General features: G+C 32.6%; 1 protein-coding gene across 9 annotated transcripts in view; it reads right to left on the bottom strand.

The window, feature by feature from the left end:
• LOC135140472 (synaptotagmin-7) overlaps window positions 1-16,362 on the bottom strand; it is a 905,289-nt gene that overhangs the window by 82,938 nt on the left and 805,989 nt on the right. For all 9 annotated transcript variants that reach the window (XM_064071035.1, XM_064071032.1, XM_064071033.1 and 6 more), the window contains one exon: window positions 4,674-4,685. In XM_064071035.1, coding sequence (XP_063927105.1) covers window positions 4,674-4,685 — 12 coding nt within the window. The remainder of the gene's footprint in view (window positions 1-4,673; window positions 4,686-16,362) is intronic.

Raw genomic sequence — 16,362 nt, 5'->3', positions numbered from 1 at the left:
TTAAAGATGAACGAGGACACCTGTGTTAAAGAAAGGCATGACAGAAGCAAGTAGAATGATGGAAGCAAAGAAGAATACAACAATAAGGGAAACAGATATCAAAATTAAGAAAAATAAATAAAAATCTAAAGAAATTGGCATCAAATAACGCAGAAATAACTTGGAATAACGAAGAATTAGAAACCTTTAACGAGAAATTCACTGATGAAAGAAAGGTAATGAATACACACAATATGGAATACAGAAAGAATCAGATGTGGTGAAAAGACAAGGAACGAGGGACTAAATTAAAAAATAATAATAATAAAGAAGGGAGGAGAAAAATCAAGAGCAGGGAATTTTGAAATTTCCTGAAAAATTTTCAGTTCGTAGGATTATTTTCTACTTTGAGACTAGAAAAAGAAGAAAAAATTGTCCAAAACAAACGCTAGAAGACTAGCGAAAAAGGAACAAAAGAGAAACTAGGACTAACGAATTTCAATTAAAGATGAACGAGGACACCCGTGTTAAAACAAGGCATGACAGAAGCAAGTAGAATAATGGAAGCAAAGAAGAATACAACAATAAGGGAAACAGATATCAAAATTAAGAAGAATAAATAAAAATCTAAAGAAATTGGTATCAAATAAAGCAGAAATAACTTGGAATAAAGAAGAATTTGAAACCTTTAACGAGAAATTCACTGGTGAAAGGAAGGTAATGAATAGACACAATATGGAATACAGAAAGAATCAGATGTGGTGAAAAGACAAGGAACGAGGGACTAAATTAAAAAATTATAACAATAAAGAAGGGAGGAGAAAAATCAAGAGCAGGAAATTTTGAAATTTCCTGAAACATTTTCAGTTCGTAGGATTATTTTTTACTTTGAGACAAGAAAAAGAAGAACAAATGGTCCAAAACAAACGCTAGAAGACTAGCGAAAAAGGAACAAAAGAGAAACTAGGACTAACGAATTTGAATTAAAGATGAACGAGGACACCTGTGTGAAAACAAGGCATGGCGGAAGCAAGTAGAATGATGGAAGCAAAGAAGAATACAACAATAAGGGAAAACAGATGTCAAAATTAAGAAAAATCAATAAAAATCTAAAGAAATTGGCATCAAATAAAGCAGAAATAACTTGGAATAACGAAAAATTAGAAAACTTTAACTAGAAATTCACTGATGAAAGGAAGATAATGAATACACACAATACGGAATACAGAAAGAATCAGATGTGGTGCAAAGACAAGGAACGAGGGACTAAATTAAAAAATAATAATAATAAAGAAGGGAGGAGAAAAATCAAGAGCAGGGAATTTTGAAATTTCCTGAAAAATTTTCGGTTCGTAGGTTTATTTTATACTTTGAGACAAGAAAAATAAGACAAATTGTCCAAAACAAACGCTAGAAGAATAACGAAAAAGGGAACAAAAGAAAAACTAAGAGTGGAGAATTAGGAGTTACGAGGAAAAAAAGTAGAACTACTGACATAAAAAGAATGCAGGTACGGAAAAACAGGGAAAATAAATTTGTGTCTCAAGAGAATTGCCATCAAGAAAAGTAAAAGTAAAAATATTATGGAATGAAGAGAAAATTCAAATATTTAACAGAAAATCTACTGGCGATAGAGATAATGAAGATATATAGCACGTAATATACGAAGAATGAGAAGTACCAAAACAACAAAAAAATATCTCAAAAATAAAAAAAAAACAAGAATAGACATTACGTGAGAAATTTTAATTTAGTCGAATGGACAGGAAATATTTATGTATAGTGCCAAAAGAGAATTAATCAAGAGACACAAGAGAATACAAAAGACTTAGAAGTAACAGAAAAACCATGCACTTAGAACCAACAGAGGGAGAGAGAGAGAGATCTATATCAAAAACAGGAAGACAACAGGAAAAAAACATAAGAGAAATTAGAACTGAAGAATTTCAAGTTATAGTTTTGGAAATTTCATTGTACCCTATAAAATTTTATTGACAATAACGAGACGGACAGTAGTACAATGGTAAGAAATATTTATGGCTCATACTAGTGCATCCGAATTTGTCGGAGAACATGTAGCAGGTAGTTGTACTCATAAAATAATGGTCATTTTCGTTACTGAGTAATGATGGTCCCTGTCCGGACCTGGATTATTCTGCTTTCTAACATCTGGGGATTGCTGGCACGCGACAAATTTAAGTTGTAAATATCTCTTGCTATTGTACCCCTGTTTGCCTCGTTATTGCCAATAAAATTTTATAGGGTAGAACGAAATTTCCAAAACTATACGCGGAAAGGAGGCTTTAGTGCTAAAATAAGAGACGGAAGAATGAATTATAGCTACTGGAAGATAAAAATAATAGAAATAATAGAAGCTACTAATATATAAATCAAGAATGTTGAAAGTAAATAAGTATATTAAGGGAAATTACGACCAACAAAGAAAAGTAAAACTAGCTTCGAATAAAAAAAAGTTGCAAAAATTTGATAGGGAAGATATATAGTAGTAGTAGAAGTTGAACATGCACTTGAGATCAAGTAAGGTGCACAACCAAGAGGGAGAGAGAGTATCTTAAGCAAAGAGCAAGGAAAAGGAAAGGGGATGAAACTAGGATTTAAAACATCTTAAAAAAAAACATGAGTCGAAAATTTGGACCAGAAGAAAAAAAATTCAATGCAAAAGATCCTAGAGAGTTACAAATGGAAAATCCCATATTCGAAAACACGAAGAAGGGTAAAGGGAATAGGAAAAGACCAAAATACCACAAAAGGTAAATGTTAAAATAAGAGACGGTAGAAGTAACTATAGCTTTTGAATATAAAAAGAATGAAAATATAAGAATTTAAACCGAAAATATAGAAAATAAATAAGTAGGTACTTTCAGAGAAATAACTATCAACAAAAACTAGCTTCAAATAAAGAACTAGAACTATTTAACAGGAGGTATAGTATGAAAAGGGAAATAATGAAATATATAACAAATAACACAAAAAGAAATAGCAGAAAAACGATTTACTAGAGAATGTATTAAGCTGTAGAACAAGAAGGGAAAAATGAAATAAAACTCTTAATAGCAAAATATATGGAAGAAGAAAGAACGAACTGACTACAAGAGGCCTTAGAAGGCTCAAAATGAAACGCCAAAAATTCGAAAACACCAAAGAGAGGAAGAGAATAGGAGAAAAATCAAAACATAAGAGAAATCAGGACCAAAGAATTTCAAATTACGTCGAAACAAGGATTCAGTTTCAATGCCAAAATAAGAAATGGCCGAAGAAATCATAGCTTTTGAAGAAAAAAAGAACGGAAATAAGAGAATTTAAACTAAAAATATAGAAGGTAAATAATTACATTAAGAGAAATAATCATCAACAAACGAAGTGAAAATAGCTTCGAATAAAGACTAGAAATATTTAACAGGAAGTATAATAGTATGAAAATGGAAATAACGAAGCTGAAGAGACACAACAAAAAACACAAAAAGAAACAGAAATAACAGAAAGACAATGTATTAAGGAAAGTATTAAGCCGTAGAATTAGAAATGAAAAAAATTAAATAAAACTTTTAATAGCAAAAGATCAGGAAGAGAAAAAGAGACTAAACTGTCATCTAAAACGTCCCAAAAATGACAAAAAAACAAGAGTAAAAAACTTGGAACTACGTAAAATATTGTCATTTAACAGAATTATTTTACACTTTGAAATAGGAAAAGGAAGAACGAACTGACTACAAGAGGCCCTAGAAGGCTAAAAATGAAACACCAAATATTCGAAAACACGAAAGAGAGGAAGGGAATAGGAGAAAAATCAAAACATAAGAGAAATTAGGACTAAAGAATTTTAAATTATGACGAAACAAGGCTTCAAAGCTACAATTAGAGTTAGCCGAAGTATCAATAGCTTTTAGGCATAAAAAAATGGAAATACTTAAGAGAACTTAAAGTCAAAAAATATAGAAAGTAATTAAGTACCTTTAGAGAAATAGTCACCAATATGGATTTTATTAAGCTAAAGAGTTGAAACAGAAAAAATAAAATAAAACCACAAAATGAAAAATTTAAAAGCGGTGAAAAGGGTTAAAACTCGTACATACACTACTCGTAGTCGTTCCCATTGTACCCACAATCAATACAGTATGACATTTTATTCACGTTGGAGGTACGAGCAGCCGTTACAAATTTTGTTATTTCCGGAAAGAATATTGTAAATATTTGCCTTTGATACGACAGCACCTATTCAAGAATCGTCTCTTCCGACTTTATTATAGCGAAAACGTCGATTATTTTCTACCTGAACATAATTCCGTCGTGAACTCTGCGTTTCGCGACCTTTCAAAGACTCGTCTCCTTTTTCATAAAGTGTGTTTCGCGAAGCGAACATTTCGCGTAGGCCGAAACACAGCTGCGTTATCAGTTTCAGCAAAAAGGCAAAATATAGGTTTAGCTAAACCTAGGTAGGCTCTAATAAATCAATATTCCGCGCAGTCATCACTAATCCCAGCACAAACCGTCCGGCTTTTCCATATCCACTTTCGCCCATAAATCCATAAATCCATCCTGGTCTATGCAATAACTCACGCCCCTCCCCCGTTGAAATCCAGGTGTTCGTAACAGCCAGCCGTTTTTATGGGCGACGATAATTCCAGAGAAAAGTGATGACCGGGACGGAAGACAATAAAAACAGAATTACTTACTCTAACTGCGCCCTGTTGATTCCGGCGAGGCGAAGACATGGAAAAGAAGAAAAGACACAAGTTAATAAAATTAGGCGGAATTGGGCGGCTGGGTCGAGGATGGCGGCCCGAAGGGCGACGACACCGGCTCGACCCGTGCTAATTGTGAAAATGGCGGAGGCACACGGAAGTAGTAACGATTTTCTAAATTGGACATAATTATTCAGGGTCCTGTTTACTTTCGACAAAGGAGTTGAATATTTCAAAGAAATAACGCTGGTGGCTCACATTTGCTGAATAACTTTAGGGGAGGCAGAGCGGGACGGATAATTAGAGAAGGTAAACAGAGGATGAATCCCGAAATGAATAAGAGCGGTTTAGCGCCAAATACCTGAGTCGGGGGTTAGTGGGAGATTGATTCCAGGACCGGGATGTGTGGGCAAGGGAGGAAATTAGAGCGGTCGGGTCGGGAGTGGTGTTTGGATAACGAACTATGTGGGGTCCGGCGGATTAATTTAGGGGTAAAAAGTTGGTTGAAGATTAATTTTTGGATTTTCAGTTTTTCAATTTTCCAACTTCAACTTCAATCTTTCAATTTCTAGATTTTGAGGTTTTTCGTTTCGGTTTTATAGTTTTTTGTTTTTTCAATTTTAATTTTAGTTTTTTTCTTCAATTGTTAGATTCTGAAATTTTTCGATTTAAAATTTTTCATTTTGTCAAATTTTCGTTAGTTCAATTTTTCGTTTAGATTTATTATTTTTTTTATTTTCACAGTTTTTCAATGTTATGATTTTGTAATTCTTTGTTTTTTCAGTTTAAAAATTTATTTACCATTTTCGTTACTTCAATTTTTCGACTTTTCATTTTCCAATTTTTCAGTTTTTCGATTTTTCAGGTCTTCAATTTTTCGTTATTAATTCTTGAATTTATTGAGGATTCTCTGGAATTATTTTCCGATTCTCCCTTATTCTTTCAAATTCTTCCGGCTTCTTCCGACTTCTTACGAATTCTCTCGGATTCTCGCAAATTCTCTCAGATTCTCTTGGATTCTCTTTGATTGTTTTCGGGTTATTTCTCTAGGATCTTCTGAGAATTTGGTGGGATTCGCTTGAATTCTTTCATATCCTTTTTCGGATTATCTAGGATTAACTGGATTTTTTCAAATTCTCCCGGATTATTTTAAATTCTCTCTAATTCTCTTGGATACTCTCCGATTATGTTTTCGTATTTTCTCATAATCTTCCGTATTCACGGATTATTTCGGAGTCTGTGATCTTTCGAATTCTACCATACCGGATTCTCTCAGTTCTTTTTAGTAGTTGAATTCTTTCGGATTCCACCGGATTCTCTCGGAATTTCCTCAAATTCTTTCATATCTCTCTGGACTCTCCCGGCTCTTCTCACAAATTGGTCGGATTCTTTCGTCTTCTCCCGGATTCTTTCGCATTCTTTCTAATTGTTCCGGATCTTCTTTAGAATTCTCTTGGATTAACTCGAAATTTTTTGTTTTGTTCCGCATTCTTTCGGATTCCTTCCAATTTTCTTCTATTATTCCGAATTTCCTTGGATTCTTCCTTTTTTTTAATATTCTTCCGGATTCTCTAGGATCTTCTCAGGATTTGATAGCATTCTCTCGTATTCCTTTGGAATCACTCATATTCTTTCAAATCCTTCCGGATCCTCTCGCATTCTTTCGAAGTCTCTTGGATTCTCTCAAATAATTTCGTATTCTTTCGGATTTTCTTCGGATTCTGTCGTATTCTTTCGAATTTTTCTAGATTCTCCCGACTACTCAGGAATTCTCTCGAATTCTCGCCAATTCTCTTGTATTCCCTTGAATCCTTTTAGATTATTTCATTATTTTTTTGTAATATCTCAGAATCTCTCGAAATTTTTCGATCCGTATTCTTCCAAATTTTCTCCCATTATCCTGAATTTCCTTTGATTCTTCCTTTTTTTTTAATATTCTTCCAGATTCTCTAGGATCTTCTCAGGATTTGATAGGATTCTCTCGTATTCTTTCGGAATCACTCATATTCTTTCAAATTCTTCCGGATTCTCTCGGATTCTTTCTAAGTCTCTTGGATTCTGTCATCTAATTTCGTATTCTTTCGGATTTTCTTCGGATTCTGTCGTATTCTTTCGAATTTTTCTAGATTCTCCCGACTACTCAGGAATTCTCTGGAATTCTCGCCAATTCTCTTGTATTCCCTTGAATCTTTTTAGATTATTTAATTATTTTTTTGGAATATCTCAGAGTCTCTCGAATTCTTTCGAATTCTTCCGGATTCTATTGAATTCTTTAGAATTTTCTTGGATTCACTCGAAATTTTTCGATCCGTATTCTTCCGAATTTTTTCCCATTATCCTGAATTTCCTTGGATTCTTCTTTTTTTTTAATATTCTTCCGGATTCTCTCGGATCTTCTCAGGATTTAATAGGATTCTCTCATAATCTTTCGGAATCACTCATATTCTTTCAAATTCTTCCGGATTCTCTCGGATTCTTTCGAAGGCTCTTGGATTCTGTCATATAATTTCGTATTCTTTCGGATTTTCTTCGGATTCTGCCGTATTCTTTCGAATTTTTCTAGACTCTCCCGACTACTCAGGAATTCTCTGGAATTCTCGCCAATTCTCTTGTATTCCCTTGAATCCTTTTAGATTATTTAATTATTTTTTGGAATATCTCACAGCCTCTCAAATTCTTTTGAATTTTTCCGGATTCTATTGAATTCTTTAGAATTTTCTTGGATTCACTCGAAATTTTTCGATCCGTATTCTTCCGAATTTTCTCCCATTATCCTGAATTTCCTTTGATTCCTCCATTTTTTTTTAATTTCTTCGGGATTCTCTAGGATCTTCTCAGGATTTGATAGGATCCTCTCGTATTCTTTCGGAATCACTCATATTCTTTCAAATTCTTCCGGATTCTTTCGGATTCTTTCTAAGTCTCTTGGATTCTCTCATATAATTTCGTATTCTTTCGGATTTTCTTCGGATTCTGTCGTATTCTTTCAAATTTTTCTAGATTCTCCCGACTACTCAGGAATTCTCTCGAATTCTCGCCGATTCTCTTGTATTCCCTTGAATCTTTTTAGATTATTTAATTATTTTTTTGGAATATCTCAGAATCTCTCGAATTCTTTCGAATTCTTCCGGATTCTATTGAATTCTTTAGAATTTTCTTGGATTCACTCGAAATTTTCCGATCCGTATTCTTCCGAATTTTTTCCCATTATCCTGAATTTCCTTGGATTCTTCCTTTTTTTTAATATCCTTCCGGATTCTCTCGGATCTTCTCAGGATTTAATAGGATTCTCTCGTATTCTTTCGGAATCACTCATATTCTTTCAAATTCTTCCGGATTTTCTCGGATTCTTTCGAAGTCTCTTGGATTCTCTCATATAATTTCGTATTCTTTCGGATTTTCTTCGGATTCTGTCGTATTCTTTCGAATTTTTCTAGATTCTCCCGACTATTCAGGAATTCTCTCGAATTCTCGCCAATTCTCTTGTATTCTCTTGAATCCTGTTAGATTATTTAATTATTTTTTTGGAATATCTCAGAGTCTCTCGAATTCTTTCGAATTCTTCCGGATTCTATTGAATTCTTTAGAATTTTCTTGGATTCACTCGAAATTTTTCGATCCGTATTCTTCCGAATTTTTTCCCATTATCCTGAATTTCCTTGGATTTTTCCTTTTTTTTTAATATTCTTCCGGATTCTCTAGGATCTTCTCAGGATTGGATAGGATTCTCTCGTATTCTTTCGGAATCACTCATATTCTTTCAAATTCTTCCGGATCCTCTCGCATTCTTTCGAAGTCTCTTGGATTCTCTCAAATAATTTCGTATTCTTTCGGATTTTCTTCGGATTCTGTCATATTCTTTTGAATTTTTGTAGATTCTCCCGACTACTCAGGAATTCTCTCGAATTCTCGCCAATTCTCTTGTATTCCCTTGAATCCTTTTAGATTATTTAATTATTTTTTTGGAATATCTCAGAGCCTCTCAAATTCTTTCGAATTCTTCCGGATTCTATTGAATTCTTTAGAATTTTCTTGGATTCACTCGAAATTTTTTGATCCGTATTCTTCCGAATTTTCTCCCATTATCCTGAATTTACTTGGATTCTTCCTTTTTTTTTAATATTCTTCCGGATTCTCTAGGATTTTCTCAGGATTTGATAGGATTCTCTCGTATTCTTTCGGAATCACTCATATTCTTTCAAATTCTTCCGGATTCTCTCGGATTCTTTCGAAGTCTCTTGGATTCTCTCAAATAATTTCGTATTCCTTCGGATTTTCTTCGGATTCTGTCATATTCTTTTGAATTTTTCTAGATTCTCCCGATTTCTTAGGAATTCTCTCGAATTCTCGTCAATTCTCTTGTATTCCCTTGAATCCTTTGAGGTTATTTAATTATTTTTTTGGAATATCTAAGAGTCTCTCGAATTCTTTCGAATTCTTCCGGATTCTATTGAATTCTTTAGAATTTTCTTGGATTCACTCGAAATTTTTCGATCCGTATTCGTCCGAATTTTCTCCCATTATCCCGAATTTCCTTGGATTCTTCCTTTTTTTTAATATTCTTCTGGATTCTCTAGGATCTTCTCAGGATTTGATAGGATTCTCTCGTATTCTTTCGGAATCACTCATATTCTTTCAAATTCTTCCGGATTCTCTCGGATTCTTTCGAAGTCTCTTGGATTCTCTCATATAATTTCGTATTCTTTCGGATTTTCTTCGGATTCTGTCGTATTCTTTCGAATTTTTCTAGATTCTCCCGACTACTTAGGAATTCTCTCGAATTCTCGTCAATTCTCTTGTATTCCCTTGAATCCTTTGAGGTTATTTAATTATTTTTTTGGAATATCTAAGAGTCTCTCGAATTCTTTCGAATTCTTCCGGATTCTATTGAATTCTTTAGAATTTTCTTGGATTCACTCGAAATTTTTCGATCCGTATTCGTCCGAATTTTCTCCCATTATCCCGAATTTCCTTGGATTCTTCCTTTTTTTTTAATATTCTTCTGGATTCTCTAGGATCTTCTCAGGATTTGATAGGATTCTCTCGTATTCTTTCGGAATCACTCATATTCTTTCAAATTCTTCCGGATTTTCTCGGATTCTTTCGAAGTCTCTTGGATTCTCTCAAATAATTTCGTATTCTTTCGGATTTTCTTCGGGTTCTGTCATATTCTTTTGAATTTTTCTAGATTCTCCCGATTTCTTAGGAATTCTCTCGAATTCTCGCCAATTCTCTTGTATTCCCTTGAATCCTTTTAGATTATTTCATTATTTTTTTGTAATATCTCAGATCTCTCGAATTCTTTCGAATTCTTCCGGATTCTATTGAATTCTTTAGAATTTTCTTGGATTCACTCGAAATTTTTCGATCCGTATTCTTTCGAATTTTCTCCCTTTATCCTGAATTTCCTTGGATTCTTCCTTTTTTTTAATATTCTTCCGGATTCTCTCGGATCTTCTCGGAATTTGGTCGGATTCTCTCGTATTCGTTCGGATTCTTCTTGATTCTTTCGAATTCTCTCTAAATATTTTAGGATTATCTAGGAGTCTCCTGGATTCTTTCGAATTCTTCCGGGTTCTATTAAATTCTCTCAGATTCTATTGAATTGTCTCGTATTTTCTTGGATATTCCCGGATTATATCGTATTTTCTCATATTCTTTCGAATTCTTTAGGAGTCTCTGTGATCTTTCGAATTCTACCGGATTCTCTCAGGTTTTCTGAGCAATTGATCGGATTTTCTCGTCCTCTTTCGAGTTATTTCGGATTTCCTAAAATTCTTCTTGAATTCTTTCGGATTCATCCGGATTCTCTCGGGACTTCTCAGAACTCGGTCAAATTCTTCCATTTCCTTCCGTCCTCTCGGATTCTTTCGCATTCTTTCTAAATGTTTCGGATTCTTTAGAATTCTCTTGGATTCTCTCATACATTTTCGTATTCTTTTGAATTTTTCCAGATTCTCCCGACTTCTTAGGAATTCTCTCGGATTCCTTTAAATCCTCTGAGATTATTTTATTATTTTTTCGGAGTATCTCAGAGAGCCTCGGATTCTTTCGTTGTTTTTAGTTTCTCTAGAAGTCTCTAGGGTTCTTTCGAATTCTTCTGGATTCTCTCAAATTCTCTCGGATTCTATTAAATTCTCATCTTTGAAACTTTCGGATTATTTGCGTATTCTTCCATATTCTTCCGGATTCTCTAGGTGTCTCTCTGACTTTTTCCAATTCTTCAAAATTATTTCCAGATTCTCTCGGATTCTTCCGAATTATTTCGTATTCTCTCGTAATCTTTCGGGTTCTTCCGCCTCTTCTTCTATTCTCTCGGATTAACTACTATGGATCCTCTCGTGTTTTTTCGCATTCTTTCGGGTTTTTTCGTTTTTTTTTTTGGAAATTTAAAAATTAAAAATTGAAAACTCCAGAAATTTTAAAAAATCTAATAATTGAACAACTAAACAAAATAAAGAAAATAAAAAACCGAAACGTAAATGGAAAATTTGGAAAAATGAAAATTTGAAGAATCGGAAAATTTAAAAATCAAAAATGAAAAATTGAAAAACTCAAAAATCAAAAAAATTAAAAAAATTGGAATTGAAAAAATGGAAAGTCGAGAAACTGAAAAATTAAAAGAAATAAAAGTTGAAAAAACGAAAAAGTGTGATATCAAAAAATTGTAAAATCAAAACGAAACGGAAAACGTTAAACTGCAAAATGTTGTTACACATTTTGAATTTTTTTTTCAAAAATCTGTATGTCTAGTGTGAATATTCAACACTAAAAAAATATTATTGTAAATTTTGGAGGTCAAACCTAAAAATTGGAATCGAATTAAAAATTGAAAAAACGAAATACAGGGTGCTCAAAAAATTGCTCACCAATTCTGACACGGCAGGATCGTTTATGGAGCACGGAAAAAATACATTAAAAAAAATTAAAAAATCCTTTTGCCTTCATCTATTACATTCTTTCGGATTTTTTCCGAATTCTCTCAATTCTTGCCGATTTTCCGGTATTGGAAATCAAGAACTTGAAAATTGAAGGAACGAAAAATGGAAAAAACAAAGAATTAAAAAGTGAGAAACTTAGAAATCTAAAAAGTGGAAATTCGTAAAATCGAAATGTAAAATCAAAATATTGAAAATTACAAAAATCGGAGAAACGGATAATTGAGAAATCCAAAAATTGCAAAATCAAAAAATTTAAAAAATGGAAAAACGAAGAATTGAAAAATCAAACGTTGAAAATTTGAGAAAACGAATAAACGAAAAATTATAAAAGCGAAAGAAACATTGAAAAAAAAACTATGATATAAAAATCAAGAACTTGAAAAGTTGAGAAAACGAAAAATTCAAAAACTGAAAAATGAAAATTTGAGAAACTCAAAAATCAAAAAATTAAAAATTGCGAAATTGAAAACCTGTGAAACGAAAAATTGTAGAAAGGAAAAACTGAAAAAATTAAAAGTTGAAAAAACGAAAAATCATGAAATCGAAACATTGAAATATAGAAAAATTTTCAATTATTAGATTTTAAAATTTCGTCAATTATTATTCGACTTTTTTTATTTTTACAATTTTTCAATGCTTGTAAATATTAACGGAAAAACAAAACATTGTGATGATACTAGAAGTCAGAATTTTTCTACATTATATTATAATACATATTTAGCAGCTGCTATACGAGTATTTATTTTCCAAACAGCTCAACACCGCTCGTGGCAACATGATCAGAGTAGAAATGAGACAGATTTTTATAAGCTTTCTGTGAAAAGTCCGCGTTTAATTCGAGGTCTGTTCTGGACATTTCGGGCAGCCATTTTGCCGCGATGTGCTAAAACTAAATTGAATCTAGGATAGGTTTGCACTTTACGACTTGTGCAAAAATAAAAATAAAGCCAACTCCACTACTAGAATTTATCCGTCTGTGAGCCCGTCACGTCCAGACCTCTCCCTGCATTTTATTTACGAGACGGACCGTCCTTTCCTCCCCTCTATTTATAGAAACACATCCACCCCCAAGTCCCTTCCATTATTAATAACAAAATCATCCCCCAACCCGCCGCCAACTTGTCGTCCCTAACGATATTTACCAAAGCCAAAGCTCGTAATTCGCCCCTCGCTCGGAATAAATTCTTCTCCGGGTTCATTAATCAGCCGGGATCAGTCGAAAAGTACATAAGAAAGTACAAAACTGCACAACTTCCCGGTACGAAAAACAGAACCCCTGCAACCCTTTAATTGCGAGCGAGAGGGTTGGAGATGATCCGAATAAATCGTCCGGAACACAAATGGGAAAATCGTGTTCTCGGCCGGGCCGAGGGTGAAAATTAAAAATTCCCGGGGATGCAGGATGAAAGGGAAACCGGGAAACCGGGATGTGTAGCGCGTGGTGCATTTTTCCCGCACCTGAGGGACAGAATTCGTTAATTGGAAACGAGCGCGATCAAGGGAATAGTTCAGTGCTATCCCGAAGGAACGCGTCGCTGTCGGCGGAGGCGAATAATTAATGAGGCGTGATTGGCTTTTAAATTCCTGGGGAGGAGTTTTACGCGGAACCACATAATCTATACGGTAATGGAGACTATTAAATATTTGAGCGACAACTGCAATTAAAGCTTCCCAGTCAGAATCATTTGCTTTAATGGGATTACGTTTGTTAGCACGGCTGGTGCGTAAATCATAACTGGAATAAATTATTGTTCGTCGACTGCCCTAAACCAGATGTTTCACTTGGAAATTATTGTGCATTAAACAAATTGAAAACGGAAGGTCGGCAGGGTGGAAGCTGTTAAAGGTCGATAAAGAGCCTCCGTTTTTCTTTGTACTTTAGTTTCGGAATGAAATGGGGAAAGTTAGAGGCGTTATTTGGATGGTGATACGTTTAAATGGTGCGGAGCTTCGTCGGGATACGTCGCAAATTCTATCAAAGGCAGGTGGCAGCTTTCGTTCCGAAGAGCGAGCTAGACGTTGTAATTATAAGCTCTGAAGTTATTGATTCCCTTTGTGATTTTACTTCTTTATTTAGTATTCATTTAAAAACCGCTACTTAACTTCGTTGTACTTAATTCTTTGTTGTTAAAACGTGCAAAGGACTTCGAATTCTGCGCCTGGCCTGGCAAAATCAAGTCTTTTTGATATCACAATTTTTCAAGTTCTTGAATTTTATTTTTTAATTGCTTTATTTTTTCAATGTTCCGTTCGATTTTATTATTTTTTGTTTTTCAATTTATCAAATTTTTCATTTTGCAATTTTTCGGTCCCAATTATCCGACTTTCCGAATTCTTTAATTTTTTCGATTTTTGGATTCTCAAATTTTCAGTTGCTGAGTTTTCGGATTTTTCAAGTTTTTGATTTTTCAATTTTTCGAGATTTTCCGATTTCTCGATTTTTCAATTTTTTGATATATCAGTTTTTTAATGTTTCACTTTTTTGATTCTTCAATTTTTCTCCGATTTTTCAAATTCTTTTTTATTTTTCAATTTGTAGATATTGAGTTTTGGGATTTTTCAATTTCTCGATTCTTCAATTTTTTCATTTCTCATATTTTAGATTTTTTGATTTCTGGATTTCCCGTTTTTTGATATTTTAGTTGTCCGATTTTTCAATTATTCGTTTTTTAAATATCACATTTTTCGTTTTTGAGGTTTTTGGTTTATAAAACTTTCGATTTCTCGAAACTTCGATGTTCGATTTTGGGCAATTTCGATTTCAATTTTTCTACCTGGTCTTTTCAATCTCCTGATTTTGTGGATTTTCCAATTTATTCATGTTTTGGAATTTTTCAATATCTCAATTTTTTAATTTTTCGATTCAATTTTTTGATTACTTAAATTTTTGATTTTTCGATTTCTCGTTTTTTGATTTTTCAACTTTTCAGATATTTGAGTTTTGGGATTCTCAATTTTTCGATTCTTCAATATTTTCATTTCTTATCTAAATTCAAGATTTTTCGATTTCTGCATTTCTCATTTTTTGATTTTTCTGTTATTCAGTTTTTCAATTATTCGTTTTGTTTTTAAATTTTGCATTTTTCGATTTTTCAGTTTTATCACTTTTTCGATTTCTCGAAATTTTGATGTTTCAAATTTTCAATTTTTCAAAGTTCTATTTTTCGATTATTCGATTTTGGGCTATTTCGATTTCGATTTTTAGATTTCTCGTTTTTTCGATTTTTCAATTTATTGATGCTTCGATTTTTTAATTTTTCGAATCCCAATTTTTCTACAATTCAGTTTTGGGGTTTTTCAATTTCTCGATTTTTCAAATTTTCGATTTCTTAAATTTTCTATTTTCATATTTTTTGATTTTTCAATTGTTCGTTTTTTAAATTGTACGTTTTTCCATTTTTTGGTTTTTCAATGTGTCGATTTTTGAGTTTTGATATTTTTGAGTTTATCGACTTCTCGACTTTTCAATAATTTGTCGATTTTTCAATATTCCAATTTCTCGATTTTTCGATCCTTCGGTTTCTGGACTACTGGATTTTTGGATTCTCAGATTTGCAATTCTTCAATTTTTGGATTTTTCAGGTTTCTAATTAAATTTTTCTAGATTTTTCGACTTTTCGATTTGTCGATTTTCAAATTTTTCGACGCTTCGGTTTTGGGATTTTTCTATTTTTCGATTAAATTATTAGGTTTCCAATTTTTCGTTTTTTAAATGTTACATTTTTTTTTCAATTCCTGAGTTTTCCAATGTTTAAAACTTTTTGCTTTCTCGATTTTTCAAGTTTTCGAATTCTCAACTTTTCAACTTTTCAACACTTAAATTTGTGAATTTTTCCATTTCTGCATTATTCAATTTCCCGATATTTTAATTTTAGATTTCCTGGTTTGTCGATTTCTGGATCTCGAGTTTTGATGTTTCGATTTTTCAATTTTTCGCTTTGTTTCAAATTTTCAAAATTTTATTTTTCAATTATTAGATTTTGGGCTGTTTCGATTTTGATTTTTAAATTTCTCCTTTTTTCGATTTTCCAATTTATTGATGCTTCGATTTTTCAGTTTTTCGATTTCCCAATTTTTCTACAATTCAGTTTTGGTATTTTTTGATATCTTACATTTCCGATTTTCAGACTTTACGTTTTTCCATTTTTTGATTTGTCGATTTTTGAGTTTTTCGATTTCTCGACTTTCCGACTTTTAGATTCGTCAATTTTTCGAAATTCCATTTTCTCGATTTCTCGATCTTTCGATGTTCCGCTTCATTTCTTAAATTTTAAATTTTTCGATTTTTGCATTTCTCGTTCTTTGATTTTTTAGTTGCTCGATTTTTCAATTAATCGTTTTTTAAATTTTACATTTTTAGATTTTCCAGTTCTACCATTTTTTCGATTTCTCGAAATTTCGATGCTTCGATTTTTCAATTTTGCACATTTTTTCAAATTTCAAAAATTTTATTTTTCGATTATTCGATTTTGGGCTATTTTGAATTCGATTTTTTGATTTTTCGGTTTTTCAGTTTTCTGATTTGGCGGTTTTTCGATTTTTCAATTTTTCCATTTTTTTAATTTTTCGACTTTTCAGTTTTATCAATTTTTCGACTTCTAGATTTTTCGAGATTTCGATGTTTCGAGTTTTCAATTTTTGGCTCTCTTCCAAATTTCAATTTTTCAAATTTTCAGAATTTTATTTTTCGATTTCGATTTTTAGGTTTCGGGCTTTTCAATTTTCTGATTTCTCCGATT

The sequence above is a fragment of the Zophobas morio genome, unplaced genomic scaffold (genome assembly GCF_036711695.1).
Source record: "Zophobas morio isolate AGI-343-1 ecotype UQ-CSIRO unplaced genomic scaffold, CSIRO_AGI_Zmor_V1 ptg000040l, whole genome shotgun sequence".
NCBI classification, from domain to species: Eukaryota; Metazoa; Arthropoda; class Insecta; order Coleoptera; family Tenebrionidae; genus Zophobas; species Zophobas morio.
This window is presented reverse-complemented; position numbering and strand designations above follow the sequence as displayed.